General features: G+C 44.7%; 2 protein-coding genes across 4 annotated transcripts in view; both read left to right on the forward strand.

Annotated features, from left to right (window-relative positions):
• Positions 1–11,810, forward strand: part of LSM14A (LSM14A mRNA processing body assembly factor) — a 40,812-nt gene extending 29,002 nt beyond the window's left edge. For all 3 annotated transcript variants that reach the window (XM_075940087.2, XM_006130562.5, XM_006130563.5), the window contains 3 exons: positions 2,609–2,780; positions 3,484–3,712; positions 10,482–11,810. In XM_075940087.2, coding sequence (XP_075796202.1) covers positions 2,609–2,780; positions 3,484–3,712; positions 10,482–10,505 — 425 coding nt within the window. In that variant the 3' untranslated portion in view covers positions 10,506–11,810. The remainder of the gene's footprint in view (positions 1–2,608; positions 2,781–3,483; positions 3,713–10,481) is intronic.
• Positions 11,811–16,017: 4,207 nt separating this feature from the next.
• Positions 16,018–21,706, forward strand: SS18L2 (SS18 like 2). Its single transcript, XM_075940089.2, has 4 exons — positions 16,018–16,168; positions 16,434–16,565; positions 18,131–18,207; positions 18,622–21,706. The coding sequence occupies exons 2-4, from the start codon at positions 16,497–16,499 to the stop codon at positions 18,704–18,706; spliced, it is 231 nt and encodes a 76-aa protein (XP_075796204.1). The 5' UTR covers positions 16,018–16,168; positions 16,434–16,496; the 3' UTR covers positions 18,707–21,706.
• The last annotated feature ends 810 nt before the right edge of the window (positions 21,707–22,516 follow it).

The raw sequence follows: 22,516 nt of genomic DNA on the forward strand, positions 1-22,516 counted from the left end.
TTCATTCCACTGTTAAGTGATTTACACCAAGAGTGCCGGAAAAGGAGAGAACCACAGGGTATCATGGTTGCACCGGTTTTACAAGAGGCTGTAAAGACAAGTGATGGGTAAAGATGGAAAGGAGTGGCTTGGGGGAAGGGCCACGTTTCTGGTGCTGGTGACCCTCATGTGCATCCCAAGCACTGCCACTGGACAGTTTTTTCCCAATGTGGTATCCGTTGGCTCAGCACTGGCTACCCTCTGGTTCTTTGTGATCATAGTGCAAGAATAAAGGTCCTGGATGACCCAAGTCCCCTTAGTTCCTTCTTAATGGTGTAGACTTTTATATGTTTTGTTAAAAAGTTCTGGTTATACATGCATGTAGATATTTTATACAGACCTATGCACAAGTTAAATATAGTCCTCTCATAGTTTAATCATCAATAGAGTCTCTCATAGGGAGCTTAATTTTCCCATCCTGGGCATCGGGCATCCACTTTTCATAATATTCTGCCCACTGCTTCATTCTGCACGTGTCCTTAAATGTGTTCACTCTTTTTCTCCTATTGGTCTGTGTCTACTGGAAACTTAGGAACCTCAATTTTCCATAGTCTGGATAAGTTCCCTTTATTCTCATTAGGATACAGGTTGTGCAACAAAGCTATGACTAAGATACATGTCTGAGACTGATGCATCTTTATAGGTTTTATTATCTGGCATACTGGATAATGAGGGGTTCTGGTTAGGGTTACTATATTTAACTTTCAAAAAAGAGGACACTCCTGAGAAGGGAGTGTATCCGTATCTACCAACTCACATTGTATTAATGTTATGTATACTCTATGCGTGTGTGCGTGCGTATTGCACATTAATACTGGCTCCTGCTTCTCCTCTCCCCTGTTTCCCTTACTGCCTCTGATACAGAGGCATTGGAGGGCGGGGGAAGAATTAGAGTAGTCAACTCAACTACTCGTTTACATCCCTAATACTTACTAGGGCTTATCGGTTAATCCAAACAACTACATGCACGCATCCCCTTGCTGCCTCTATCAGAGGCAGCGGGAGCCAGTTTTTAAGCCAGCTCCCCTTGAGTGCTGGTTTCCTGCCTCCCCTGTCACCCTCCATGCTGTTGCACCTCTATCAAAGGCAGCAGCGCAGGAGGAGGTGGGAGCCACCTGTGTCTCTTCTCTCTCTCTCTCTCCCCCCCCTCCCCACCCCTCCCGTCGCTGCTGCCTCTGAAAGAGAGGCAGCAGCGTGGAGGGTGAGGGGCGGGCAGGCAGGAGCTTGTACACATGAAAGGCTGGCTTTCAAGGCCGCTCCCTGCATATATCGGCTCATACAGAGCCACCTGCCCTTCCATCCTCCCACGCTACTGCTCCTCTTATCAGGGAGGGCTTGCTGCAGCCTATGTCTTGGGAGTACTTGAGCTCCCGCAGACAGGGGATGCTGCTGCCTCTGTGCCAGCCCAATTCCAGGAGTATTTTTAGTAATTATGTGTAACTGATAACATTTTTTGTGACAACACAGTTACTGAAATAAACGTTATCTAATGTTCCTAATGCTTACTAATAGAATACCAATTTTTAAAGAGTTGGAATATAATAAAATGGATTAAAAAAAGTGTGCAGTTACTCAGCAGTGTAGTAGTACTGCACTTCAAAATGGTTACTTAAAGTACTTAGGCATATAAAGGTCACGTTTACCTTGTGTCACTGCGAATCACTATGAGCAGTGCACAGTATACATGCAGATCCCTAAAGTACACCTAACGCTTAAAACTATATTGAACATCATTTTGTTGTCTTTGCTTCACAACAAGATCTTGCAGTGCCTCAGGATCATCATTATCAACATCAATTATTGTAGATGTAGAAGTTGTTGGAGATTGGACTGTTGGTAATGATACACATGGAAGCTACTTTTTTGAATAAATCCCTGATACCAGCTTCCTTGTTTGTCTTCTGCCTCTTTTGTATAAAAGTGGAGTACAGAATGCATAGTGTGGAACTACATAATTTCCTGGGCAGTATACTTGTCTGTTACTAGATTAGTAATTTATATTGGGGGATACAAAAAATGTCAGTTAATAGAGCTTTCTGGTTGTTAGTGCCAGTTAACACATCTTTTTACTGAACCTTACATTTTCTGTTCATGTATGGTAAATAATGCAGATCATTAGTTTATAAAAACCTAATAAATTCACACACTTAAGTATAAAACACTTATCCATAACTGTAAAATGATATTCCTGACTCTTCTAATACCACTTTACTGAATCTGCAAAAAATCAAGAGGACCTCAGTCCATTGGACAGCAACATACACCCTAATTTAGACGGTCTAGTCAATAGATGTTAGCACTTGTGACAATTTACAATTGGATATTCAGACCTTCCACAGGTTTTTCCTCTAAATTATGAATCATAACTAACTGCTATATGTTTTCTTTTGGGAACCATACGAAAGTCAAATTATTTTGAACACTCTTCCACTTAAGTTTAGGCTATAGGAGATTTTGTATTTAAAAAAAATAAGTTTTTATTTTTAAGTTAGATTTTTGTCACATTAGGCTTTTTTGTGAACTTTTGTTAGAAAGTAGGAAGTCTGATTATTATTTTTTTTTTTTCTAGAAGACAAACTTGAGAAACCAGAGAAGCCTGTAAATGGGGAAGATAAAGGTGATTCGGGTGTTGACACCCAAAACAGTGAAGGGAATGCTGATGAAGAAGATCCTCTTGGACCCAACTGCTACTATGACAAAACCAAATCCTTTTTTGATAACATTTCTTGTGATGATAATAGGTATGGGCTACAATGGGAAGCCATTATTCTCCTCAGTGCCTGTCTATTTTATGGTTTAGTGCATCAGCATTATTTTTTAAACAGGGTCTATCTCTATAGTCCGGACTTCTATACAGTACTTTGGCAACATCTTTGGTCTGGCATCCCTGTGTGTGCTCCCAGGCTAGAACACTCACAGGGAAAAACTGGGCCCTGTGCTCAGCAATTCTTCTCTCCCCTCCCCCCCCCCTCCCCCCCCCACCCCCCCCCCACCCGAGCGTTTGTTGTGGTCAAGCTTCAGGGAGGGGAGAGGAAGGGAAGGAGTGGGGATGAAGAGGCATTTGGTGGAAGAGGCAGGGCAGCTGCAGAGCACTGCAAGGGACCAGGAGCGCAAGCTGACGGCGGGGTTAGAGTACTGTTTTGGATAGAGAAAATAGAAAACTGAGGACTAATTTCAAGCTTTCCAGTACTGGTTTTCTCAATTTCCTGTTTGAATCATCAGAGCCTTTATATTCATGCAGAATGTAGAGTACATAAGGTTGCATTCCTTCATAGTGAAATTCAGTGCAGTGTTACAGTATATCTAAAACTACATTAAAACATTCCTTTTTGTGGTGCTGCTGGACAGGCTTCCTCACTAAGCTGTTTCAAACAAAGTTTAGACTTATTTTAGAAGACTTACTTTTTTTTTTTTTTTTGGTTTGTTTGTTTGTTTGTTAAATAGAGAACGTAGACCAACCTGGGCTGAAGAAAGGAGGCTAAATGCAGAGACTTTCGGAATACCACTGCGTCCAAATCGTGGTCGTGGAGGCTACCGAGGTAGAGGAGGAATTGGTTTCCGTGGTGGCAGAGGACGTGGAGGTGGAAGAGGTGGCTTCAATGCCCCTCGAGGATATCGTGGTGGTTTCAGAGGTGGTCGTGGAGGCAGGGAGTTTGCTGACTTTGAATATAGGGTAATAACATACTTGTATTAACAGAATGTCTTTAGTAAAATTTGAAGTTTTTTTTTATTTATTTTCTTAGTTACATCAGCAGTAAGGACTTAAGGACCTGACCCAGTACCCTTTTTGGGTTCATAGTTAGTTGGAGTGGAGTATTTCTTGACAGTATTCTGAAAATGTAAGGATTTGAAGAGAATTGCTATCATTTCTTGAACTCCTTTTAATGCAGGATTCATTATCCATTTTTAAACCTTTCACAGTAAACAAAACAAATTAGACTTGAAAATTATTTCCAGAGTAAGGATGTTAAGTAGCAAGTAAATGACCAATCATGTACTTGATACAAATTGTATCGAGTACATGATTAGTCAGTGAGGGGCCACTGCAGCTTTGCAGTTTAAATGTAATAGGAGCCAGGGATGCTACATTTAAACTGCAGAGCCACAGCAGGAGTAGGTCTGGGACCCAATGCGAGCTTCAGTCCTGGGTGGCTTTTACTACATTTACAAGCCACTGCAACTCCTGCTCTCCCCCCTTCCTCTGCTGCCTCTCATATAAAGGAAGCAAGGGTGTTGGGCGGAAAGCGGGGGGGGAGAAGCAAGTAGTCAACTCAGCTACGCTTTTCATCCCTATTCCGTAGTTCTTATACTTTTTTTTGATGGAGAAACATGCAGTTTGATTGTTCATGTGCATTCCTATATGTGTGTGTGTTTGCCATGTGCACGGTCATTGGAAGAGCTTTCTCTAGTGGTACCCATCAGGTTGGATGTGGCATCCCTTGTAACACCTTGCTGTGTCGCATATATACTTCCGCTTCAGTTCCTTCTTTCCATCAGTAATGGTGGTTTTTGCTTCACAAGTAGTTAGTCCCTAGCTTAGCATTTTTAGTTGTCATTGTAGATTAGTTTGAGTTACTAGTTAATTGGGGGGAGGTTCCCCCTTATCTTTTTTTTTTTTTAATTTATTTATGCTCCTGGGGCATGCAGCAGCCTCAGGGTTTCAGTCAATGTGCAAAGTGTGGCAAAGAGATCCTCACAGCACCATCTTGAAGTGTCTTACCTGCCAGATAAGTGCAATATCTGCAGAGGGTTTAGGCTGTGGACTAAAAGAGAGGGTCAGTGCCTTAAACTGATCTTTGTGGAGCTGGCACATAGGCCTCAGACAGCCACTGACAGCCTTGGTGCGCAGCATGCCATTCCCTGGCGCAGAAAACAGGTTTGTCCTCTCAGCACTGGTCCCATTTCCCAGTGCTGCACAAGAAGAGGGGAAAGGACTGAGGATGATCCTATTCCAGGAGATCTAGTAAGGCCCTGGAGTCAGCCTGCACCTGCACACACCCTCTCAGGGCTGAGTGCTTCAGCCACAACACCATTGACTCCAGCCACATGGGTGGGTCTGTTGATTCCACTGTTGGTGGATTCCCAGGTTCTGGTGATGGTATGGAGGACTTTAACCTTTCCTCCAAGCCGCACATGTTTGAGGCTGCGTGGGACCTCCTTGAACTGATAGCCCCATTTGAGGTGCAGCATCTTCCCTCTGACAGCAGCAGCAGAGTTGGCTCCAGCCTTGATGGCATCGGCACTAGAAGCTTTGATGCAGGCTCTACCCAGCACCAGTGGGTTGGCCTCAGGCACCAGCTATGGCTCCACTGCCTCGCATGGCACTGGTGATTTTTTTTCAGCACTGCGGGAAGCCTGCTGCCATGAGTGTCCATGCCCGCTCGCCTCAGGACCAATCTCTGACACTGCTAGGGTCAGTCCCTCCATGGTCTGTGTCTGAGTAGGCTTTGGAGGCAGAGTCCCTCGTATCCCAAAGCTTGTGGTACACCACTCCCATTCCTGGCACTGACATGCAGAAGGACCGCCTGCAGTGATGCAGGCCTGGCCTCCCCAATGGCAGGCACCCATCTAGCGGCCCTTTTCTACTCTATGGACCTTTCGCCAAAGCTCTGCCCTCTATAGCTACCTCTGTGACACCTTCAAGCTGGGCACCACCCTCTGCCTCGTCACTATGCAGGCTCTGAAGGTGCAAGGGGAACATGGCTGGTGGTGGCACAACTGACAGTCTCTCTCCCTGAACCTGAGCTAGCAGGGGATGTGGAAGGAGAGCAGACAGGATAGTATGACCTGGTCCCCTTGATGTCCTCTTATCCATAGTCACTGGATGAGGCAGTGGCAGGTACCACTCTGTCACCTCCCTCATAAACTTTAGGGCCCACCCTGACTTGCTCAGGCATGTGGCTTAAGGTCTCAATCTCCTGGTGGACCTGGTGGTTGAAGAGTCTGACCCAATCATAGGGATGGAAGAGACCTCAGGAGTTCGAGTCCAGCTCTCTGCCCAAAGCAGGACCAATCCCAACTAAATCATCCCAGTCAGGGCTTTGTCAAGCCGAGACTTAAAAACCTCTAGGGATGGAGATTCCACCACCTGTCTAGGTAATCCATTCCAGTGCTTCACCACCATCCTAGTGAAATAGTTTTTCCTAATATCCAATCTAGACCTCCCCCACTGTAACTTGAGACCATTGCTCCTTGTTCTGCCATCCGTCACTACTGAGAACAGCCTCTCTCCATCCTCTTTGGAACTTTCCTTCAGGAAGTTGAAGGCTGCTATCAAATCCCCCCTCACTTATCTCTTTTGCCGACTAAATAAGCCCAAATCCCTCAGCCTCTCTTCATAGGTCATGTACTCTAGCCCCCTAATCATATTGGTTGCCCACTGCTCTGAACATTCTTTCATCCAAAGGTCTTGCAAGGGTGGCCCTGCCTCTGATTAAGTTGATTCAGATGACCACTAAGGAATCTGGCAAGACCCTGTTGTACCCACGGTCAGAGAAGTGGAGAAGTGCCCCTTTGTGTCACGGGGGGAAACAAGCACCTATATGTTCACCCCCAGCTGGGCTTGGGGTGGATGCGGTTAACCACTGAGTGTAAAGGGACAACCTGGTCCTGCCCCAAAAAAGACACAAAGATGCAAAGAGATACTTGGTTGCAAGGTCTCTTTGACTGCATAGCTTCAGCTGCGGGTCTCGAACCAGCAGGCACTCCTCAGTTGATCTGCATTTAACTCTGGAAAACCCTCTCCAAATTCCAGGAGTGTCTTCCCTCAGACAACTGGCAGGAGTTCTCAGTGTTGCTGTAGGAAGGCTGCACAGTCACTACAATGGTTCTGCTGGTGGTCCTGGACCGCAGACTAAGCAGTGCGCATGATTGGCCATGGTCCTATAGTTATGTGGCATAACTCTTGGCTGCAGGTGTCCAGTGCCTCAGCGGAGGTACAGCACACCATTCAGGACCTGCCATTTGATGAGACAGGACTGTTTGCTGAAAAGACAGACTACTGCCTGCACAGCCTCAGGGACTCCAGGGTTACTGTCAAGGCTTTTCCCCGCTTTGGCACTTCAAGTGCAGAAGATGGGGGGGGGGGGGGGGCACAAGAGACTTTAAAATACCCTGCCACTAAAGGCTTCTGTTTAAAAACTCCCCAAGGTCACAGATACCCTAACCTCGAGTGGTATACTGCCAACATCCAAATACAAAAACCCCTTTGAGAATCGAGGAAGACACTTGAGAATTTTTTTCCAGTAATAGACCCCCGAACCCTCATGGGAGAGCTTTAAAAAACAAACAAACCTGTACTTTCTTAATAGTTTACCTTTTGGTCTCAGGCATGTGCGCACGGAACCACGTGCCTTCTAGGACACAGAAATCGTATCATTGTTTTAAGATTATTTTATTAACAAATCAAAGATGACGTACTTGGTAAAGCATAGTTGGTTGCTAAATGTTACAGAGCAACTAAAAAAAGCAGATTAAAAACAATTGTTTCCTTAGCATTCATTTTAAAAGTTAGTGTACGGGGTTACATGGGCTCAGAACAGAGGAGTTCAACAAACCCCAAAATAAAAAACCTGATTGCATCTGTCTAAACACCTGTTCTACTTATCTCTGTTGTTCCAAGAGACCTTCCCTAGGCATGGATTATCGCTGGAAATTCCATGCGTAGTCTGGCTTAACTCATTTCTCCAAGCTCTTGCTCTGGTCACACAAGACCACAGCAGGAAGGTCCTGCTTCATTTCAAAAGTCTTTTCAATTGTTTTCTTGGCTCCCTGCCAACACTTCCTGGAGACCCTCAAGGACCCACTGTCTCTGGGTTGAACCTTTATAGGCAATTTAGTTAACTGAATGGCTGGGATGTCTAGAAGAATAGTATCCCTCCCATTCATCAGTTCCACTGAAGTCATTGGGTATCCACACCCAGGCCCCTTAGCACTACCAGTTTTAGGCCACATCAACCATGCTGCTTCTATCCTGGCCCCCTCTCAGACAGGACCACAGGCACCATAGGGGCTGCCACAACAACAGGATGGGACCCCATTGTTCCTCCTTTGCTCAAGGGAAAGGCCCCTCCAAGCAACCACCAGGACCCAAGCCTAACTTTTTGAGGGTACATTCAAGGATGCAACACCAGAGCCTATCCTGGATTCTTTCCCTCTCTTTGGAAGGGGAAGTCTGTCCCACTTCTACTATGCCTGGGTCCAGATTACCTCAGACTGGGTCCTGAGCATGGTGGTAGTGGGATATTTTATCCAGTTCTGTAACATGCATCAAGTTAAGATGCCTGCCCCCTTCTCCCCCCCCCCCCCCCCAAATCATACCTCATTCAATTTGGGCACAAGCCTTGCCGGTAGCCTTTCTAGTACAAGTCCCAATTCAGAACATCTGCAGAGTAGCTACTTGGTCCTCCATGCACATTTTCATGACTCGTTATGCCCCACCCAGCAGTCTCGAGATGATGCAGAGTTCAGCAGAGCTATAACTGCACTTGGCAACAAATTGAGGTCCAACCCCATCTCCATACAAACTGCTAGTAAGTCACATATTGGAATGCACATGAGCAATCACTTGAAGAAAAAATGGTTATGTGCTTTTGTTACTGTTGTTCTTAGAGATGTGTTGCTCATGTCCATTCCAGACCCACCTGCCTCCCCTCTTTCAGACTGTTCCAGCAAGAAGTAACTGAAGCGGGAATTGGGTCGGGGTGTGTGTGTGTGTGTATATGTGTGTGTGTGTATATATATATATATATATATATATATATATATAGAATATGCGACAGCATGAGGCATCACCACAGAGTGTGCCACAGGAGACCCAATTGGTACTGCTCAAGGAAAGTCTTCGATGTTCACGCACACAGTGCTCTCTCACACGTAGGAATGGACGTGAGCAACACATCTCAACAAACAACAGTTACAAAAAGTAAGCAGCCACTCTTTTTCTAAGACAGCAGTACGCTGCTTTAAGCTCTCATCCACCTCAAGCATTTCATATTCAAGTTATATCTGCTTTGTTCAACAAAAACAACTGTTCTTTAGGAATTAAACTCCCTTCCATACAGAGAGTCAGCACAATGCCTATGTACTTGTTAAATCCCACTTAAACACTCAGAATAGGATGTTAGGTGAGCTTAGTGATGCAAATTCCTTGAGTTGTCTCTCTGAGGAAGTCACATTTCGGCTCTAAAGAATCAAACTGAGACTTAAGGCTATGGCCAAAGTGGTTTCCAAAATGCTCAGAAATTGCTCTTGTTAGGTGTGATGAAGAATAACTATTTTCACTGTTTGACATTATAAAAACTGTGCATAGAACGCTGCACGAGGACAGAAATTAGAAGAAAGGAAATTTTCCATGTCTGCCACTATTGAGACTGCAAAAATAGCTCGAATCCATACATATATTTTTAAATTTGGTGTCTTAAGTCTATAAATATAACATTGAGAACTTGATGTCCCTTAAGCATGACAAATGAGAATTGTCCAACTGAAATAGTTTTGTTTTCAGGATTGGCTTGAGCCACTGAGTTAGGTGAGAAGTAGAATCCTCTCCCAAAATATATACACTCTTAAACAACAACTTCAAAAAAGATGTACTCTCTAGAGTCGTAATTGAAGTCATCTCTTGTGTTTGCAGTGCCTTCTGGGAGGGGTATAGCAGGCAGACATCCCTAAGCAGCAACTGCCATGTGATGCTTTCAGTTAGACACTTTAGATAATTTGTCTTTTTTTGTTTTGTTTCTGAAAGAGGGTTTTTGTTCTGTAGGGGTTTTTTTTACTATGAACAATAATTGGCTAGATCCTCTGCCTAGTATCAATCCTCAAGTTTCATTGATTCCAGTATTGGAACTTTTATAATGTCACCTTCATATAGGAATTTCACATTTGCACCTCAGTATTTTAGCCCAAATGTTGCATCACTGTTCCAGAATCAGAAAAAAAAATCAGTGACAGTTTTTAGTATACAAGTTGAGTGGCATGCATCAAGTGAACAAAAACAGATACAAGTAAGCTACATTGTATTCAGTTTGGGACAGTTTTTTAACATGCCAGTTTCTTTGGGGGCGAGGGAGAAGAGGATTTCATTATGAAAATTCCTATGGTTTTGGTTCATTATGGAATCCTGAATTTTCTTGCACTGACACAACTTCCTTAGTGTCAGACTTTTTTTCACCAGCTGGTACAGGTTTGTCCTGTTTGAGCTCCTTTGAGAGCTGAGCACACTTCATTTGGTCATTTCAGTAGTATTGACATGGAAGGAAGCAGCATCTGAGGCTTGAGCAGAATTAACTGTATAAAGCAGTTTTTTGTAGTTCTATTCTAGCCCTTTGGGAAAGATACTGTAATGTCTTTTTTTTGGTGGCCATCTAAAATCAATTAATCATTTCTAGATTGACTACAAATATGTTTAAATAAAATATAACATTCTAATGTGTCCTTTCTAGAAAGACAACAAAGTTTCTGCATAGTCTACAAGAAAGCTGGAACCAGGTGAACTTCTAGATCTTCATGATCAAGAGAATTAGTTTCAGTCTTTGCAAAGAATGAAGTTAATTTGCTGTATACTTGTCACCAGCACTGGGATTTAACTATTTAATTTCAAAGGGGGGTAATGCAGTTACTTTTTGAAAAATGGCCATCTTTGAAAACAAGGAGCATTAAATATATTTGAGATAGAAGGGTAAGTAATTTCTTATGTATAGTTAGCTATAAAGCAGTACTTCGATGGAATTTAAGTATTTTTTCATCATTGAAAGGATTTTTCTTAATAAACTGTATTTAATAATTGCCGCAAGTTACAAGGACAATTGTATGCAGAAGGCCGTCGATACTGTGAGTGTTTTGATCCACTGAAGGTTGTTTTTTGGAAATCCTGTAATATCCCTTTTGAGATAGTTGTACTTTGTCAACTAGGGTGCTGGACAGTAGAAAATTTGCTTTGTCAGTCAGATATGTACACACAGTAAATATTGTTTCTTAGGCAAAGGAAACTTTTTATATAGTTGTAAAATTCCATTATATCCCATTGCCAAAGAAACATTACAAACTTTGTATAGCTGTATAAAAAGCAACTAATTTTTTAAAAAATAAACATTTTTAAGTCAGCAAACATACTATGTTATTGCAAAAGTTGGTATGCTAAAGAACACTGAATTAGTTGTTTGTTTTTCTTAGCTTTTCAGTCTTTAAACTTGTTTGATTTTTATATCTGGATTATAATGAAGATTTGAAAATGTTCTTCCATTATACAAAACTGGATAAACTAGTCTCTCATACAAGAACTTCATTTTGTAATGTCTGGCGCATCACAGGATTTGACCAAATTAAGGAGATTCTTCAAATAAGGACTAAAATAAAATGTTTTGTCATGTGTCAGAACTTACAATTTTACTTTATGGTAAATATTAACTTTTTAAAAAATGACCCAGGCATATGAGTTAATATGCTTCTTCTAATATGCTTGGGTTGAAAATAAGCCTCCACGTGTCAATTCTTGAAATGTTAACTTTGTTGTAATACCAGTAGACATAATCAATTTAAAGAATTCTTAGTGTTTGAATTTGCATTTTGATAGGCTTTAGCTTGGAGACATTGCAAATTCTGGTTGTTAGACCAGTGAACCCACAAATGACTTGGTATGGATTTTTTGTCAATTCTAAATTACTCGTTACACCTTTGTGATATGGTTAAGTTATAATTGAAAAGGAAATCTGGTAATTTGTGTTTGTATATGTATATGAAGGCCACAGGAATAAAGGGATCCAAAGATTAAATTTTTTTATCTGATTTGATTTGTTAACTTTAGCCTCAAAAATGTTCAGTAGTGATAAAGATGTGGGAAACTGCACTGTTGGAAAATTGGAATATTTAAGTGGTTGATAGATATAAAATTAAGATAAGATTCTTTTTGTATAGCACTACAAGGAAGTATTTTGTAATTGGTTTCCTTATTAAGGTCCAGTATTGGCAGCCATAGGTGTTAGATAATATTGTTTAGTCATGTTTTTTGCATGTTAACAACAATGCCTTTTTGGAAACCACAAATCATGATCCTGAACAACTTTTGAGGTTTTTGAACATAGAGGCAGTGCTGTACTGTTGCAATAACCATGTATATTGTGTGAGGTGTCCCAGGCTTATTTAACAAGATCAGTTGTATATAATACCAATGATACATGCTGTGAAGGTCTGAGTTGATGCATATTTCCCCCAGTCATTTGGGTTACTAACTGGGGTGTTTTGTACCCCAGTAACTAGCAGCATGGCATACCTTCAGTGTACTTTGCTACATAAAACTAAGGTTTTTATTTTAAGACAGAATAAACAGTTCAATAAAATCAGTCTTCTGAAAATTCTTTCTAGTGCTAATAAAAATGGAATAGGAGGAATAGATTATTAATCTGTTTCCCAAGCAGATGTACCAGGAGAACTGCACTTCCCTCTGAATAATGGAAGCAAAGTAGTATCAGCTACCTCAGGCCCTCTGTTCTAATTCTGTCTTCTACTTCCTCCTTCAAGCAAGGGCAATACTAAGAAGAGGAAAAACAAAAGAGGAAAAAATCAGAAAAAGAACAAGTCTCTTCTTTTAAGCAAGCTACAGGAAGAATGTGTGAAAGAAGGAAAGCTTATCCTCCTGTGGCTGCTTCTACTTGGGGGCCCCAGCAGTCAGTGCCACTAGAAATGTAACAGCTTGTTAATTCACTCCCTGTTGAAGCTGTCCACATGGCTGCAGGACAGTCATTCTCTTCATCTTCATCAGTGGCTCCATTTTTTAAGATAAACCTTGCTGCTATGGGCCTTTCTCTCTCTTTCTCTCCCAAGTAAATTAGGTCCCCCTGGGCCTCTCAGGATGTCTGTATAAACCCATTAGCATAAAGTTAATTAAACTGAACACAGTGGTGTTTCACAGATGTTGTGGCAACTTTAAACTAGAATTTTTATTATGGGTGCTGTATTTCAGGCAGCCTGAATGTCAGCACTGTGCACACAGGAACAGTTTGCTAGGAGCACCACAGAGCTGTGTATTCTTGACTTTTCAGGGCAGAGTTGTATTTTCTACCATGTTACTCCTTATAAATGACACACTCAAATCAAATTTAAACCCCCCTAATTTAGGTCAGTTCACAACCCTCCTTAGACTCTTGCTTTGCTACAGACTACTGCCAGTTGATAATTAGACAGATGGTGATCACAACTGTCTGAAAATGTGCCTGTATTGTTGTACCCACACAATCTTTCTCTGACCTAGTGCATGTCTTCGTAAAACTAGATTGCTGTCGTGTTTCTATGGTGCCTTGCTTAATGGGGCTTCAAGATGTAACTACTGTAACTCTTCACTTTTTTCTGTACTGTATCTGGAATAAGGATAATTTGATGTTCACCTTGTTGTCATGAAAGCTATTTATTTGCCTTGTTGTGGAAGGATGTTTCCAGATATGTCAGAATCAAAGCTCTTCCCTTGCTTTTGATTTTCTCAGTGGGTGAGCGAGTTTGGTTTAATGCTTCTGTGCGCGGAGGTATATATTTTTAATATTGCTGGGTAGTTGTAATGACATTTAAAAAGCCTTAGATGTCCAGGCACATCCTGGACTTCCAGAACTTATCTAGATGACAGAATTCCTTGGAATTTGCTTCCTAGGAAGGGTTTGTATTAGTCATCTTTTCCTTCGCTCCAGGTGATCTTTTCTTATCCTGTGAAGTCTACTACTACCCATCCGAGTATTTCCATACTCTACAAAACAAAATGTAGTTGACAATTTCTCCTAGTAGGGATGCATAATCCCATTTAATTAATTAAAACATTTAACCATTTAATTATTGAAGGAGATGGGAAGTGGATCACTCCAGTCTGGATGGGCTGGAGCACCCTACCCACAATGTGCCCCTTGGGGGCTGGAATTGTGCCCTACCTGCACGAGAGCTGCTTCAACTTCCACTGGTTCATTGGAAAGTGAGGCTTACTGGTGCTCCTGACTTACCATTACTGATGCTCTGGAATTCAACTGTGGATGCTAGATGGCTTTTTGTATTTAACTCTATCATGTACTGTATGCTAACCTGAAGTACTACTTCTCTTCTCACTTTCAAACACCCCTTGTGTTCACCTGGCATGAATGTAGAAATATTCTAAAAGTGCACGAATGACATGTCACTATTTCATACTATTCTTGTGTATTAGAAAAATACATTTGTCTTTTTGAGAGTAATGTGAATTAACTGTTAACATGTCTAAACAGAAGTTTGAAAACACAAAGGCTGGGTCTAGACTGGCAAGTTTTTCTGCAAAAGCAATTGCTTTTTCAGAAAAACTTGCCAGCTGCCTACACTGGCCACTTAGTCAGTGTTCTTGCACAAATTCAATCTAATGTAAGATTGTCAGTGTTCTTCCGCAAATACAATGACTCTCCTGTTTGGAGAAAAAGCCCTCTTGCGCAAAAAAGCCCAGATGGTGAAAATGGCGATGGGGGCCTTGCGCAAAACCACATCTAGATTGGCACGGGTGCTCTTGGGCAAATCTAGACGCTCTTTTCCACAAATGCTTTTAACGGAAAAACTTTTCTGTTAAAAGCATTTGCGAAAAATCATGCCAGTCTAGACATAGCTTATGGGATTCATTTCTGCAGAAGCAAATAGTTAAGAGTTCATTCCTTACCCTTATTGCAATACAGTTTTCTTATAGTGGAGGACCTGCCCAACTCTGAAATTAATGCATCTTACACTCATGCTGATAGCTTTAAGGGGTTGATAAAAGTAGTCATTTTCTACTTGAAAACTGCATAGGCATTGCTATGTGTTCTACTTATGCTTCTGTGGAATGACTATTGTAAACTAGTTTTAAATCTTAAAAGTAATGATGGAAAAAGGAAGTGGGATTAAATTCAAAAGGGTGTGAGTCAAAGGGCTAGGATTCATAAAGGAAAAGCCCTTTCATTTGCCTTTTAACTGATTAATTAGCTTCTGTTATTACTAATTTCAACTGCTATATTGTAATTTATCCCTTAACATAAAGTAAGTGATCATGAAGCAAACTAATTAGATAAAACAAGCCCAGTCTTATGGTTTGGCAGAGGCAAGCAGCTGAAAACTGAACAGGGAAGAACTTCCTTGAGCTAGGGAACTCTTTAGCAGAAACAGGAGTGACGAAGTGATACAGCTGAGGGCACCAGTGTTGTGTTAAGTTTACCAAGCATAAAAGTAGAATGCTCTAGACACAAAATTGGTGTATGTAGCTGCAAAAATGACTACTTGCAGCCACAGCAATGGATAGGGATAGCTGTGGATTTGCAGGATCGGGGCGGGGGGGGGGGGTAGAGGCTGTGGTCTGTGTCCATAGTATAGCTATAAAAACTTGAGGTGTAGCTGAGTTACAAATAAAGTATTCAGGGGCTAGCGTGAGCTAAACTATCCCTGCTCACTCTTGCATATGCCGTCCTAGCTTTCTCTATGCATTTATGCAGTACTGCTGTGTGTAATAGTGACAGCAGCTAAGGGGTACATGAGCACAGGTGTGTAGAGTAACTCCTAGCTAATCACTTCAAGTAGCTTCGTCTAACCCCGTGGATTTAACCCTCTGCTGTTTGTGCTGGCTGTCACTAGTCACCACCCCTGATGCCTAAGCTCTGGCTGGACTTACTAGCCCAGGCAGTGCTTTGCCTACACATCGCTCCTGCTCTGGTACTGCCTGGGCCTCTCGCACGAAAGCTGCTCCGGAAAGAGGAGGAGGGCTGGATGCAGGGCCCCACTCTCCAAGGCTTGGCCCCCTGGTCTACTCCAGGGCCCTGCGGGGGGGTAGAGAGAAGCCCAGATCCCTGCCCAAGATTCGTTCCCGGACTCTCACGCAGGCCCTGGGGCCGGAGCTGAAGCGTCTGCCAGGGGCGGTGCCGGAAGCGCCCGGCTGTAGGCGCGAAGCAGAGCCTCACGCCGGAGCGGAGAGGGATGCTCTGGAGAGCCCGGGCGGGGAGAAAGTGCGTCTCCCCCCAGCTGCAGGCAGTGGTAGCGACCTGGGCGGAGCCAATGGGAGCTTGGCGCGGGAAGGGCTGGACGGCTGGGATTCCCAGATGCCCTGGCGCGGGGACCGGGGTAATTTCTGGCCGCACAGGAAGCGGAAATGACGCAGAAGACACGGCAGTCGGTGAGCCGGCTTATACCATCCCTTGCTGCCTGGCCTGTACGGGGAGCGGGCCTGAGGGCCCCACCTTCGCTCCCCTGGGTGTAGAGGGGCCTTCCTCGGAGGCCCCGCTGAGGAGTCGGGTGCGCTGCTGTGCCCAGGGCATGTCGGGCGGCGGCCGCGCTTAGGGACGCAGAGGGGTGAATGGGCGGAGCTCGTTGCGCGGGGAGGCGCTTTGCTGACGACAGTTGGTTTTCTCGTCCCCCCCACCCCCCCTTTGGGGCTCTAGTGGTAGCGGCCGGGGCAGAGCCAATCAGAACCTCGCGCGGGGAGAGAGGCCGGAGCAGGGGCCATGTCGGTGGTTTTCGTGCCGGAGCGGCTGCGCGGGAAGGCGGAAGTGAATCAGGAGACCCTGCAGCGGGTGAGTCGGCCCGGACCGCCCCGCCCCCCCTCGCCGCAGCCCCTCGAGCGCCCCCTCGCGCGCGGGACGTTCCCTCCCCTGGCCTTGGGGGCAGCGAGCGGCCGGGGAGCCAGCCAGAGCCTCTGCCGCGACACTGCCCAGCCGTGCCACGTGGGGGGGAGGAGTCAGTAACAGGGCGCTGAGCGCCAGCGCGCTCCCGCGCCCCCTTCCCTCCGTGCCCGCCCTTGTGGCTCTGGCAGGGGAGGATGCAGAAAGGGGGCAGGGAGCTGAGTGGGGATGGAAGCGGCCCGTCGGCTACCCAATACGCATAGGCCTAGTCACTCCCCGCCCCTCCCCCACCTTGCTGCCTGTGTCAGAGGTACCACGGGGGGCAGCGGGAGCCAACTTAAGCTGCTTTCTCCCAGCATCATCTCTGTGGGGGAGGAGGGACAGAGTGGTCCCTGCTCTCACCCGTCTGACTGCTGTGCCTCTGACCTGTAGTACCAGCGCCAGGGGCAGCTCTCAGTGTGGATGCTAATGAGAGGTTATTTGGCTAATCATGTAATCGATACAATTTGTATCAACTACATGATTAGTCGATAAGCACCGCTCTGAGCTGCAGTGACGGTAGCAACCAGAGCCGGCCTGAGCCAGGACTGAGTTGGGCTCTTATTACATTTAAAATGCAGAGCTGCAGCAATTCTGGAACAATCCAAGTGGTGCCGGCTCCGAACTGCTGCAGCTCTGCATTATAAATGTAATAAGAGTCCAGCAGCCCGTCCACGTGGCGGGTGTCCACCAGGGGCAAGGCTGCTTCACAGCAGTCACCCCCATCCCCGTGCCTCTGTTAGAGGCAGCTGGCACTATGGAGACAGTCCTGCGGGGAGCCTGCTTTTAACCTGACTTCCCCCAGCACTGGCTCTCATAAAGAGGCAGCAAGGGGGAGGGGAAGTGAGTAGTTGAGTCTTCTACTCGCTTACATCCCTAGTCCCTGGATCCCAGAAGCTGGGGAATCTGATGCCAAAAGCCTCTTAGTTGAAGCTTCGAGTGGGGAAGCCTGACAGCCAAAGCCCTGTGGCTCATGGGTCAGGAGGGAGGTTTAGCCTGTCATTGGAGCCTCTGGCTGAATCCTATGAGAGGCTGAAGCCTGTCCCTGGAGTCCCCAGCAGAAGCTCACTCCCTAGGTTCTGCTCAGAAGGAGGGGTCTGCTTTATTCCTCTCTCCCATCTGTATTGAGGCTGTTATTACCACATTTGAGAAATACTGTTCTAGGCCTCACAAATAAATCAGCCTGCATACCTAAACTTCAGAAAGATGCAGGAAAAATATTTTCAGCCTGATGAAGTGGGTCTTTGCCCATGAAATCTTATGCTCCAATAAATCTGTTAGTCTATAAGGTGCCACAAGACTCCTCATCGCTTTTGCAGATTCAGACTAACACAGCTATCCCCTGATAATTTTCAGCCTAGTTATCAAAGACAAAACCAGACACCTAAAGGGAATTTTTGCCGTTCTAAACAACTTACAGTAAAAGATTTGAAACAATTGTAGCAGCAGTAAAGCACTAATGTATGTGTTTCTTTTAGTTACTAGATGAAAACGATCAACTGATTCGGTGCATTGTAGAATATCAAAATAAAGGAAGAGCTACAGAGTGTGTGCAGTAAGTAAGTTTATTCCAAAATGCAGTCACTATGATGCATATATAGCAAAGGTTCTAGTTTAGATGTTCAACACACCGAATTTATCAGAAAATGTTGTATAGAAAAATTAGGACTTAAAATAAGCCTTGTTCAGTGACCACATGCAAGATCAATAGTTTATTTTTCAGTTGATGATGCAATAAGCTTCCTCATCTTTAGGGTGAAAGTAATTTAGAAATTGGGTATAGAAGAAATAAAATACAATGGGAAATAAACTATTTCCCCAAGAGTAAGTTTTTCCATTTTGGGTGTACAGTAAAGAGCCTAATATGGCATGTATTCATGGACTTCAGTTTTTTGTAGAAAATAACAATCGTTCAAATAATGTCAAGTCTTGTTACCTTTTGAATTTTCCAAACTTTTTTCTCTCATAGGTACCAGCATATCTTGCACAGAAACATTATTTATTTGGCTACTATTGCTGATGCAGCACCACCCACTGTGCAGAAAACTGACTGATCCCACAAACTTGGACATCCTTCAGTGGTGCCTATATAAAGCAAGATGACATGATTGAATTGGAGGAATGCTAAGGTTCAGAGGAATACAACATTCCCTCTTTGACTGGCTAAAAGAACAAGCTTTGATAGGGATCATCTGGGAATCCAAGGGCCATGATTCATGGGCATTAGGGAGTAGAATAGGAAGAGAATTGCTAGGGCCTTGCATGTTGTTAGTGGTGAGCTGATAAATATGTGGAAGATACCTTGCAACCATCTTCCCCTTTCTTGGTTTGAGAGAAAAATACAGCTTTCCTGACAGTGCTGCCACCTAAATCTTTCATGCTTCTGTGAGTATAGGTGACAATATGGAGCAGTATCACTGAACCCCTAACAACCTGAATTTCATCATGTATTCTTTTGGAAAATGAGCTTGGTGTAAAGGTGGTGAATGACGACACTGGATACCAGAGGGCAGATTGAGCTTGGAACAAAAGCTCAAATTCTGATTCACTTAAATAAAGGTTGGCCCTCCCTGGTCCAGCACTCTGAGGACCTGAGGTTAGTGCTCCCTTGCTGGCTGCCCCACTACTGGTCTCCTCTTGCTTGGGTTCCCTGCCACTGGCCCAGCACGGCTCCCTATCTGGTTTCTCTCCCACTAGCCCAGCATGGCTCCCCACCCACTACCCCAGGGCCTTCCAGGGTTCCCTGCGGGGACTGCTTGACCACTACTGGCCCTGCTGCCTCAGGATGTTGTCTGAGATACCTGGCTGCTGCTGCCATCTGGGGTTTCCCAGCTGGGGTGCACAGCCCTGCCCTGCTGCTAGGGCTGTCTCTGCTGCTGCTGGGGATTCCAGGAGCCTGGTCAACCCAGTCCTGCTGCCATGGGGGGCTGCTCTGCTGCAACCGGGGATTTCTTGGCTGGGGCAGCAGCTCCTTGGCTGTGGCCTAGCTCCACTGAAATCAGGGCAGGGGCTTCCCAACCCTTGTGTTGCTCCTGTCTCTGGTGCTCTTTGGTCCTGCTGGACCAGAGTCCCAGATTTGGGAGGTTCAATCTGTAGTGACAGATCTGACATAACTGGAGATAGTCTAGCACAGTGGCCACCAACCAGTAGATCCGGATGTACTGGTAGATCTTGGAGCCTTTGACAGGTGATCCTGACAGGTTTGGCAAGGGGACTGTCAAGTGCCAGCACTTCATCTGCCCCTCTCAGCACTGCTGTGCTACTCCTGCCCTCTGCCTTGGAGGTGCCCCTCACCCCAAGAGGCTCCTGCTTGCTGTGCAGGGCACAAGAAGAAGGGGGGGCACTGATGTCACGGTGCCCCTCCCTCCATCCTGTACCACATCTCCACAAAGCAAAGGGGAGCAGGGATGGAGAGCGTTTGCTGGCTGCTTTGGGGAGTGGTGCAGGGCCAGGATAGGGGTGAGCCTGCCTTAGCCCCACTACACCACCACCCAGAAGCGACCTGTGGTAAGTGGTGCCCAGCTGGAGCCTGCATTCCAAACCTCAGACCCAGTCCTGAACCCCAAACCCCTACCCCCAGCCTGATAAAAGTGAGTGAGATTGGGGAGGGAGGATGGAGTGAGGAGAGGTGGGGCCTTGGAGGCGGGGCAAGGATGTGAGGTAGATCCTGGTTTGCACTTAAATTCAGAAAGTGATCTCATGCTTAAAAAGGTTGGAGATCCCTAGCACTTGCAGGAGCTAGCCTTTACTGTATTGCGACAATACACAGAAGCTCTAAGCAGAATTAGGGCCTCCTTGTGCTAGCTGCCCTGAAGACCTGACCGTCCTTTTTCTACTCCAGTACCAGTTATTGGACCATGCAGTTAAAGAGATTCATGACAATTCTCCACGCCCTCTAAAATTATACCAGAGACTGATAGTCTTCCTTCACTAAACAGCCACACTAACTAAAATCTGGCTTAGTGCTCTATCCCTTTTCCATGCCATTGTCAGGTTTATAGAGCAGTCACACTGTACTTCTACATCACACTTTTGCTTTTGAATGTATCTAGTTGCAATGCTCACTTCTGAGAATTGTTGTCTGGCCTGAAAGACAAGCAAACAATTTTAAGTTTGTCATTCTTCCCTCCTGGTTGTACTAAGTATGTCTACAACTGATTTCTCTTGTCTAAGTTCTTGAATTTGAGAATTTACAATCTCCACAGTAAAACCTGTGTAATTGTACTTAACTTGCTTTGCCAATAGGTGGGCACTGCAGCAATCAGAAGACATTTATTCCTCCCCAGTGCATGATGTACAGAGACTTCCAATAATCCGGCACCTTTGGGACCCTGGGGATGCCAGATTATCGAATATGCTGACGTATCAGGAGGTACTCTGGCAGGGGGGCTGTGACGGATCGGGCGGGAAACAGCGTGGTGTGGGGCAAACCGGGTGCTGGTGAGGGGCAACGCTGCAGGACCAACCCGGCAGCACCCCAACTGCTCTGGCACACAGCTTCCCCAAGTCCGCTGCTGGTCAGTTTCAGCAGTGGTAGACTTGGGGAAGCCGTGGGACAGCTGCCCCTCACCTGAGCGGCGCTGTGGGACCAACTGGGCAGCACCCCAGCTGCTCTTCCCCACATCCGCTGCTGCTGAAACTGACCAGTGGCGGACTTGGGGAAGCCCTGGGGCAGAGCAGATGGGGTGCTGCCGGGTTGGAGAGGGGCAGCGCTGCAGGACCAACTGGGCAGCAACCCAGCTGCTGTGCTCCACCCCACTTCCCCAGGTCTGCAGCTGGTCAGTTTCAGCAGCAGCAGCGTCAGACTTTGGGAAGCAGTGCAGAGCAGCTCCAGTTGTCTGGGTGGCCAGATCACTTCCAGGTTCCTGTTGGTGCCAGACCACTGGATGCCGGGCATTTGGAGTTTTACTGTAGTGCATTCTACCTTCATCTCTGATGAGAATATCTTCATGGGCCAGTTTTCCTGGAAAGGGATTTAGACTCTTAAATCTCAGTTTGTAGTACAACCAACACTTGTAGATTATACATTTCATTAAACCCATGCTACATCATAAGTATACAGCTGTTTGAATCATTTTAATTTTATTTATAGTTAATGAAAATATTTTCATTTAAGTTGTAAAAACCTTGGTTTTAAGTTGGCAAAAATTCAGGGTAAGTAATTTGTGTCAGATGCAATACAAGGATACATCTTGCTGCACTCACAGTCAACTGCTGCACAACCAATTGCAATAGTTAATTTACAGGATACATTGCAATATGATTCTATGAAGATTGAACTAAAGCTCTTCTCAGTGAGCTAAAGCACTTTTGGGATTAGTATGAAATTCATGCAACAAGTGAGTTAGAGGAAACCTACTTTACGGCTGCTAGACAAACAAAAGAGATTTCAAAGTATTAAGTGGCTTGAGTAGTTGCTTCCCTCCTAAACATGAAAGTTTATCAAATATTCTGAGGTTACATTTCTCATTTTCCAACAAAAGAACAGCTGATTTCTTTCACAGATTATTCAGTAATGTGTATTTTCAGAAATAGTATGTAAGTATTATCCTCTTAGTGGAAATACTTAGGAAATGAGTTTTAAATCTGCATTTAAATATTTTATAAGGGAATACTCATTGTTTGAGTAATGTCAAAGTGGAGTAAGTATTTTAACTTGCTTGACAATGTTAGATATTTTGTAATCTGATAAAGACCTCTAAATCAATTCCTTTGATATCAGTGAAAAGACTGGCCTGATTTTTGGGGTTTTTTTTCCCCTCAATGAGTTGTCGTATACATATATTTCATTGCTAGCAAAAAGATACAGATAACAGGCTTTCATTCTGCACACTTCAGATTTTGTGTTTGTCACACAATTACTG

This window comes from Pelodiscus sinensis, chromosome 12 (genome assembly GCF_052426305.1).
Source record: "Pelodiscus sinensis isolate ZL-2025 chromosome 12, ASM5242630v1, whole genome shotgun sequence".
Classification (NCBI taxonomy): domain Eukaryota; kingdom Metazoa; phylum Chordata; order Testudines; family Trionychidae; genus Pelodiscus; species Pelodiscus sinensis.

What these genes read in the sequence shown, in the direction of transcription:
- SS18L2 (XM_075940089.2), top strand. Translation starts at nt 16,497, where the DNA reads ATGTCGGTGGTTTTCGTGCCGGAGCGGCTGCGCGGGAAGGCGGAAGTG. An exon ending in ATCAGGAGACCCTGCAGCGG is followed by an intron (nt 16,566 to 18,130) that starts GTGAGTCGGCCC and finishes TGTTTCTTTTAG; the next exon opens with TTACTAGATGAAAACGATCA. An exon ending in AGAGCTACAGAGTGTGTGCA is followed by an intron (nt 18,208 to 18,621) that starts GTAAGTAAGTTT and finishes TTTCTCTCATAG; the next exon opens with GTACCAGCATATCTTGCACA.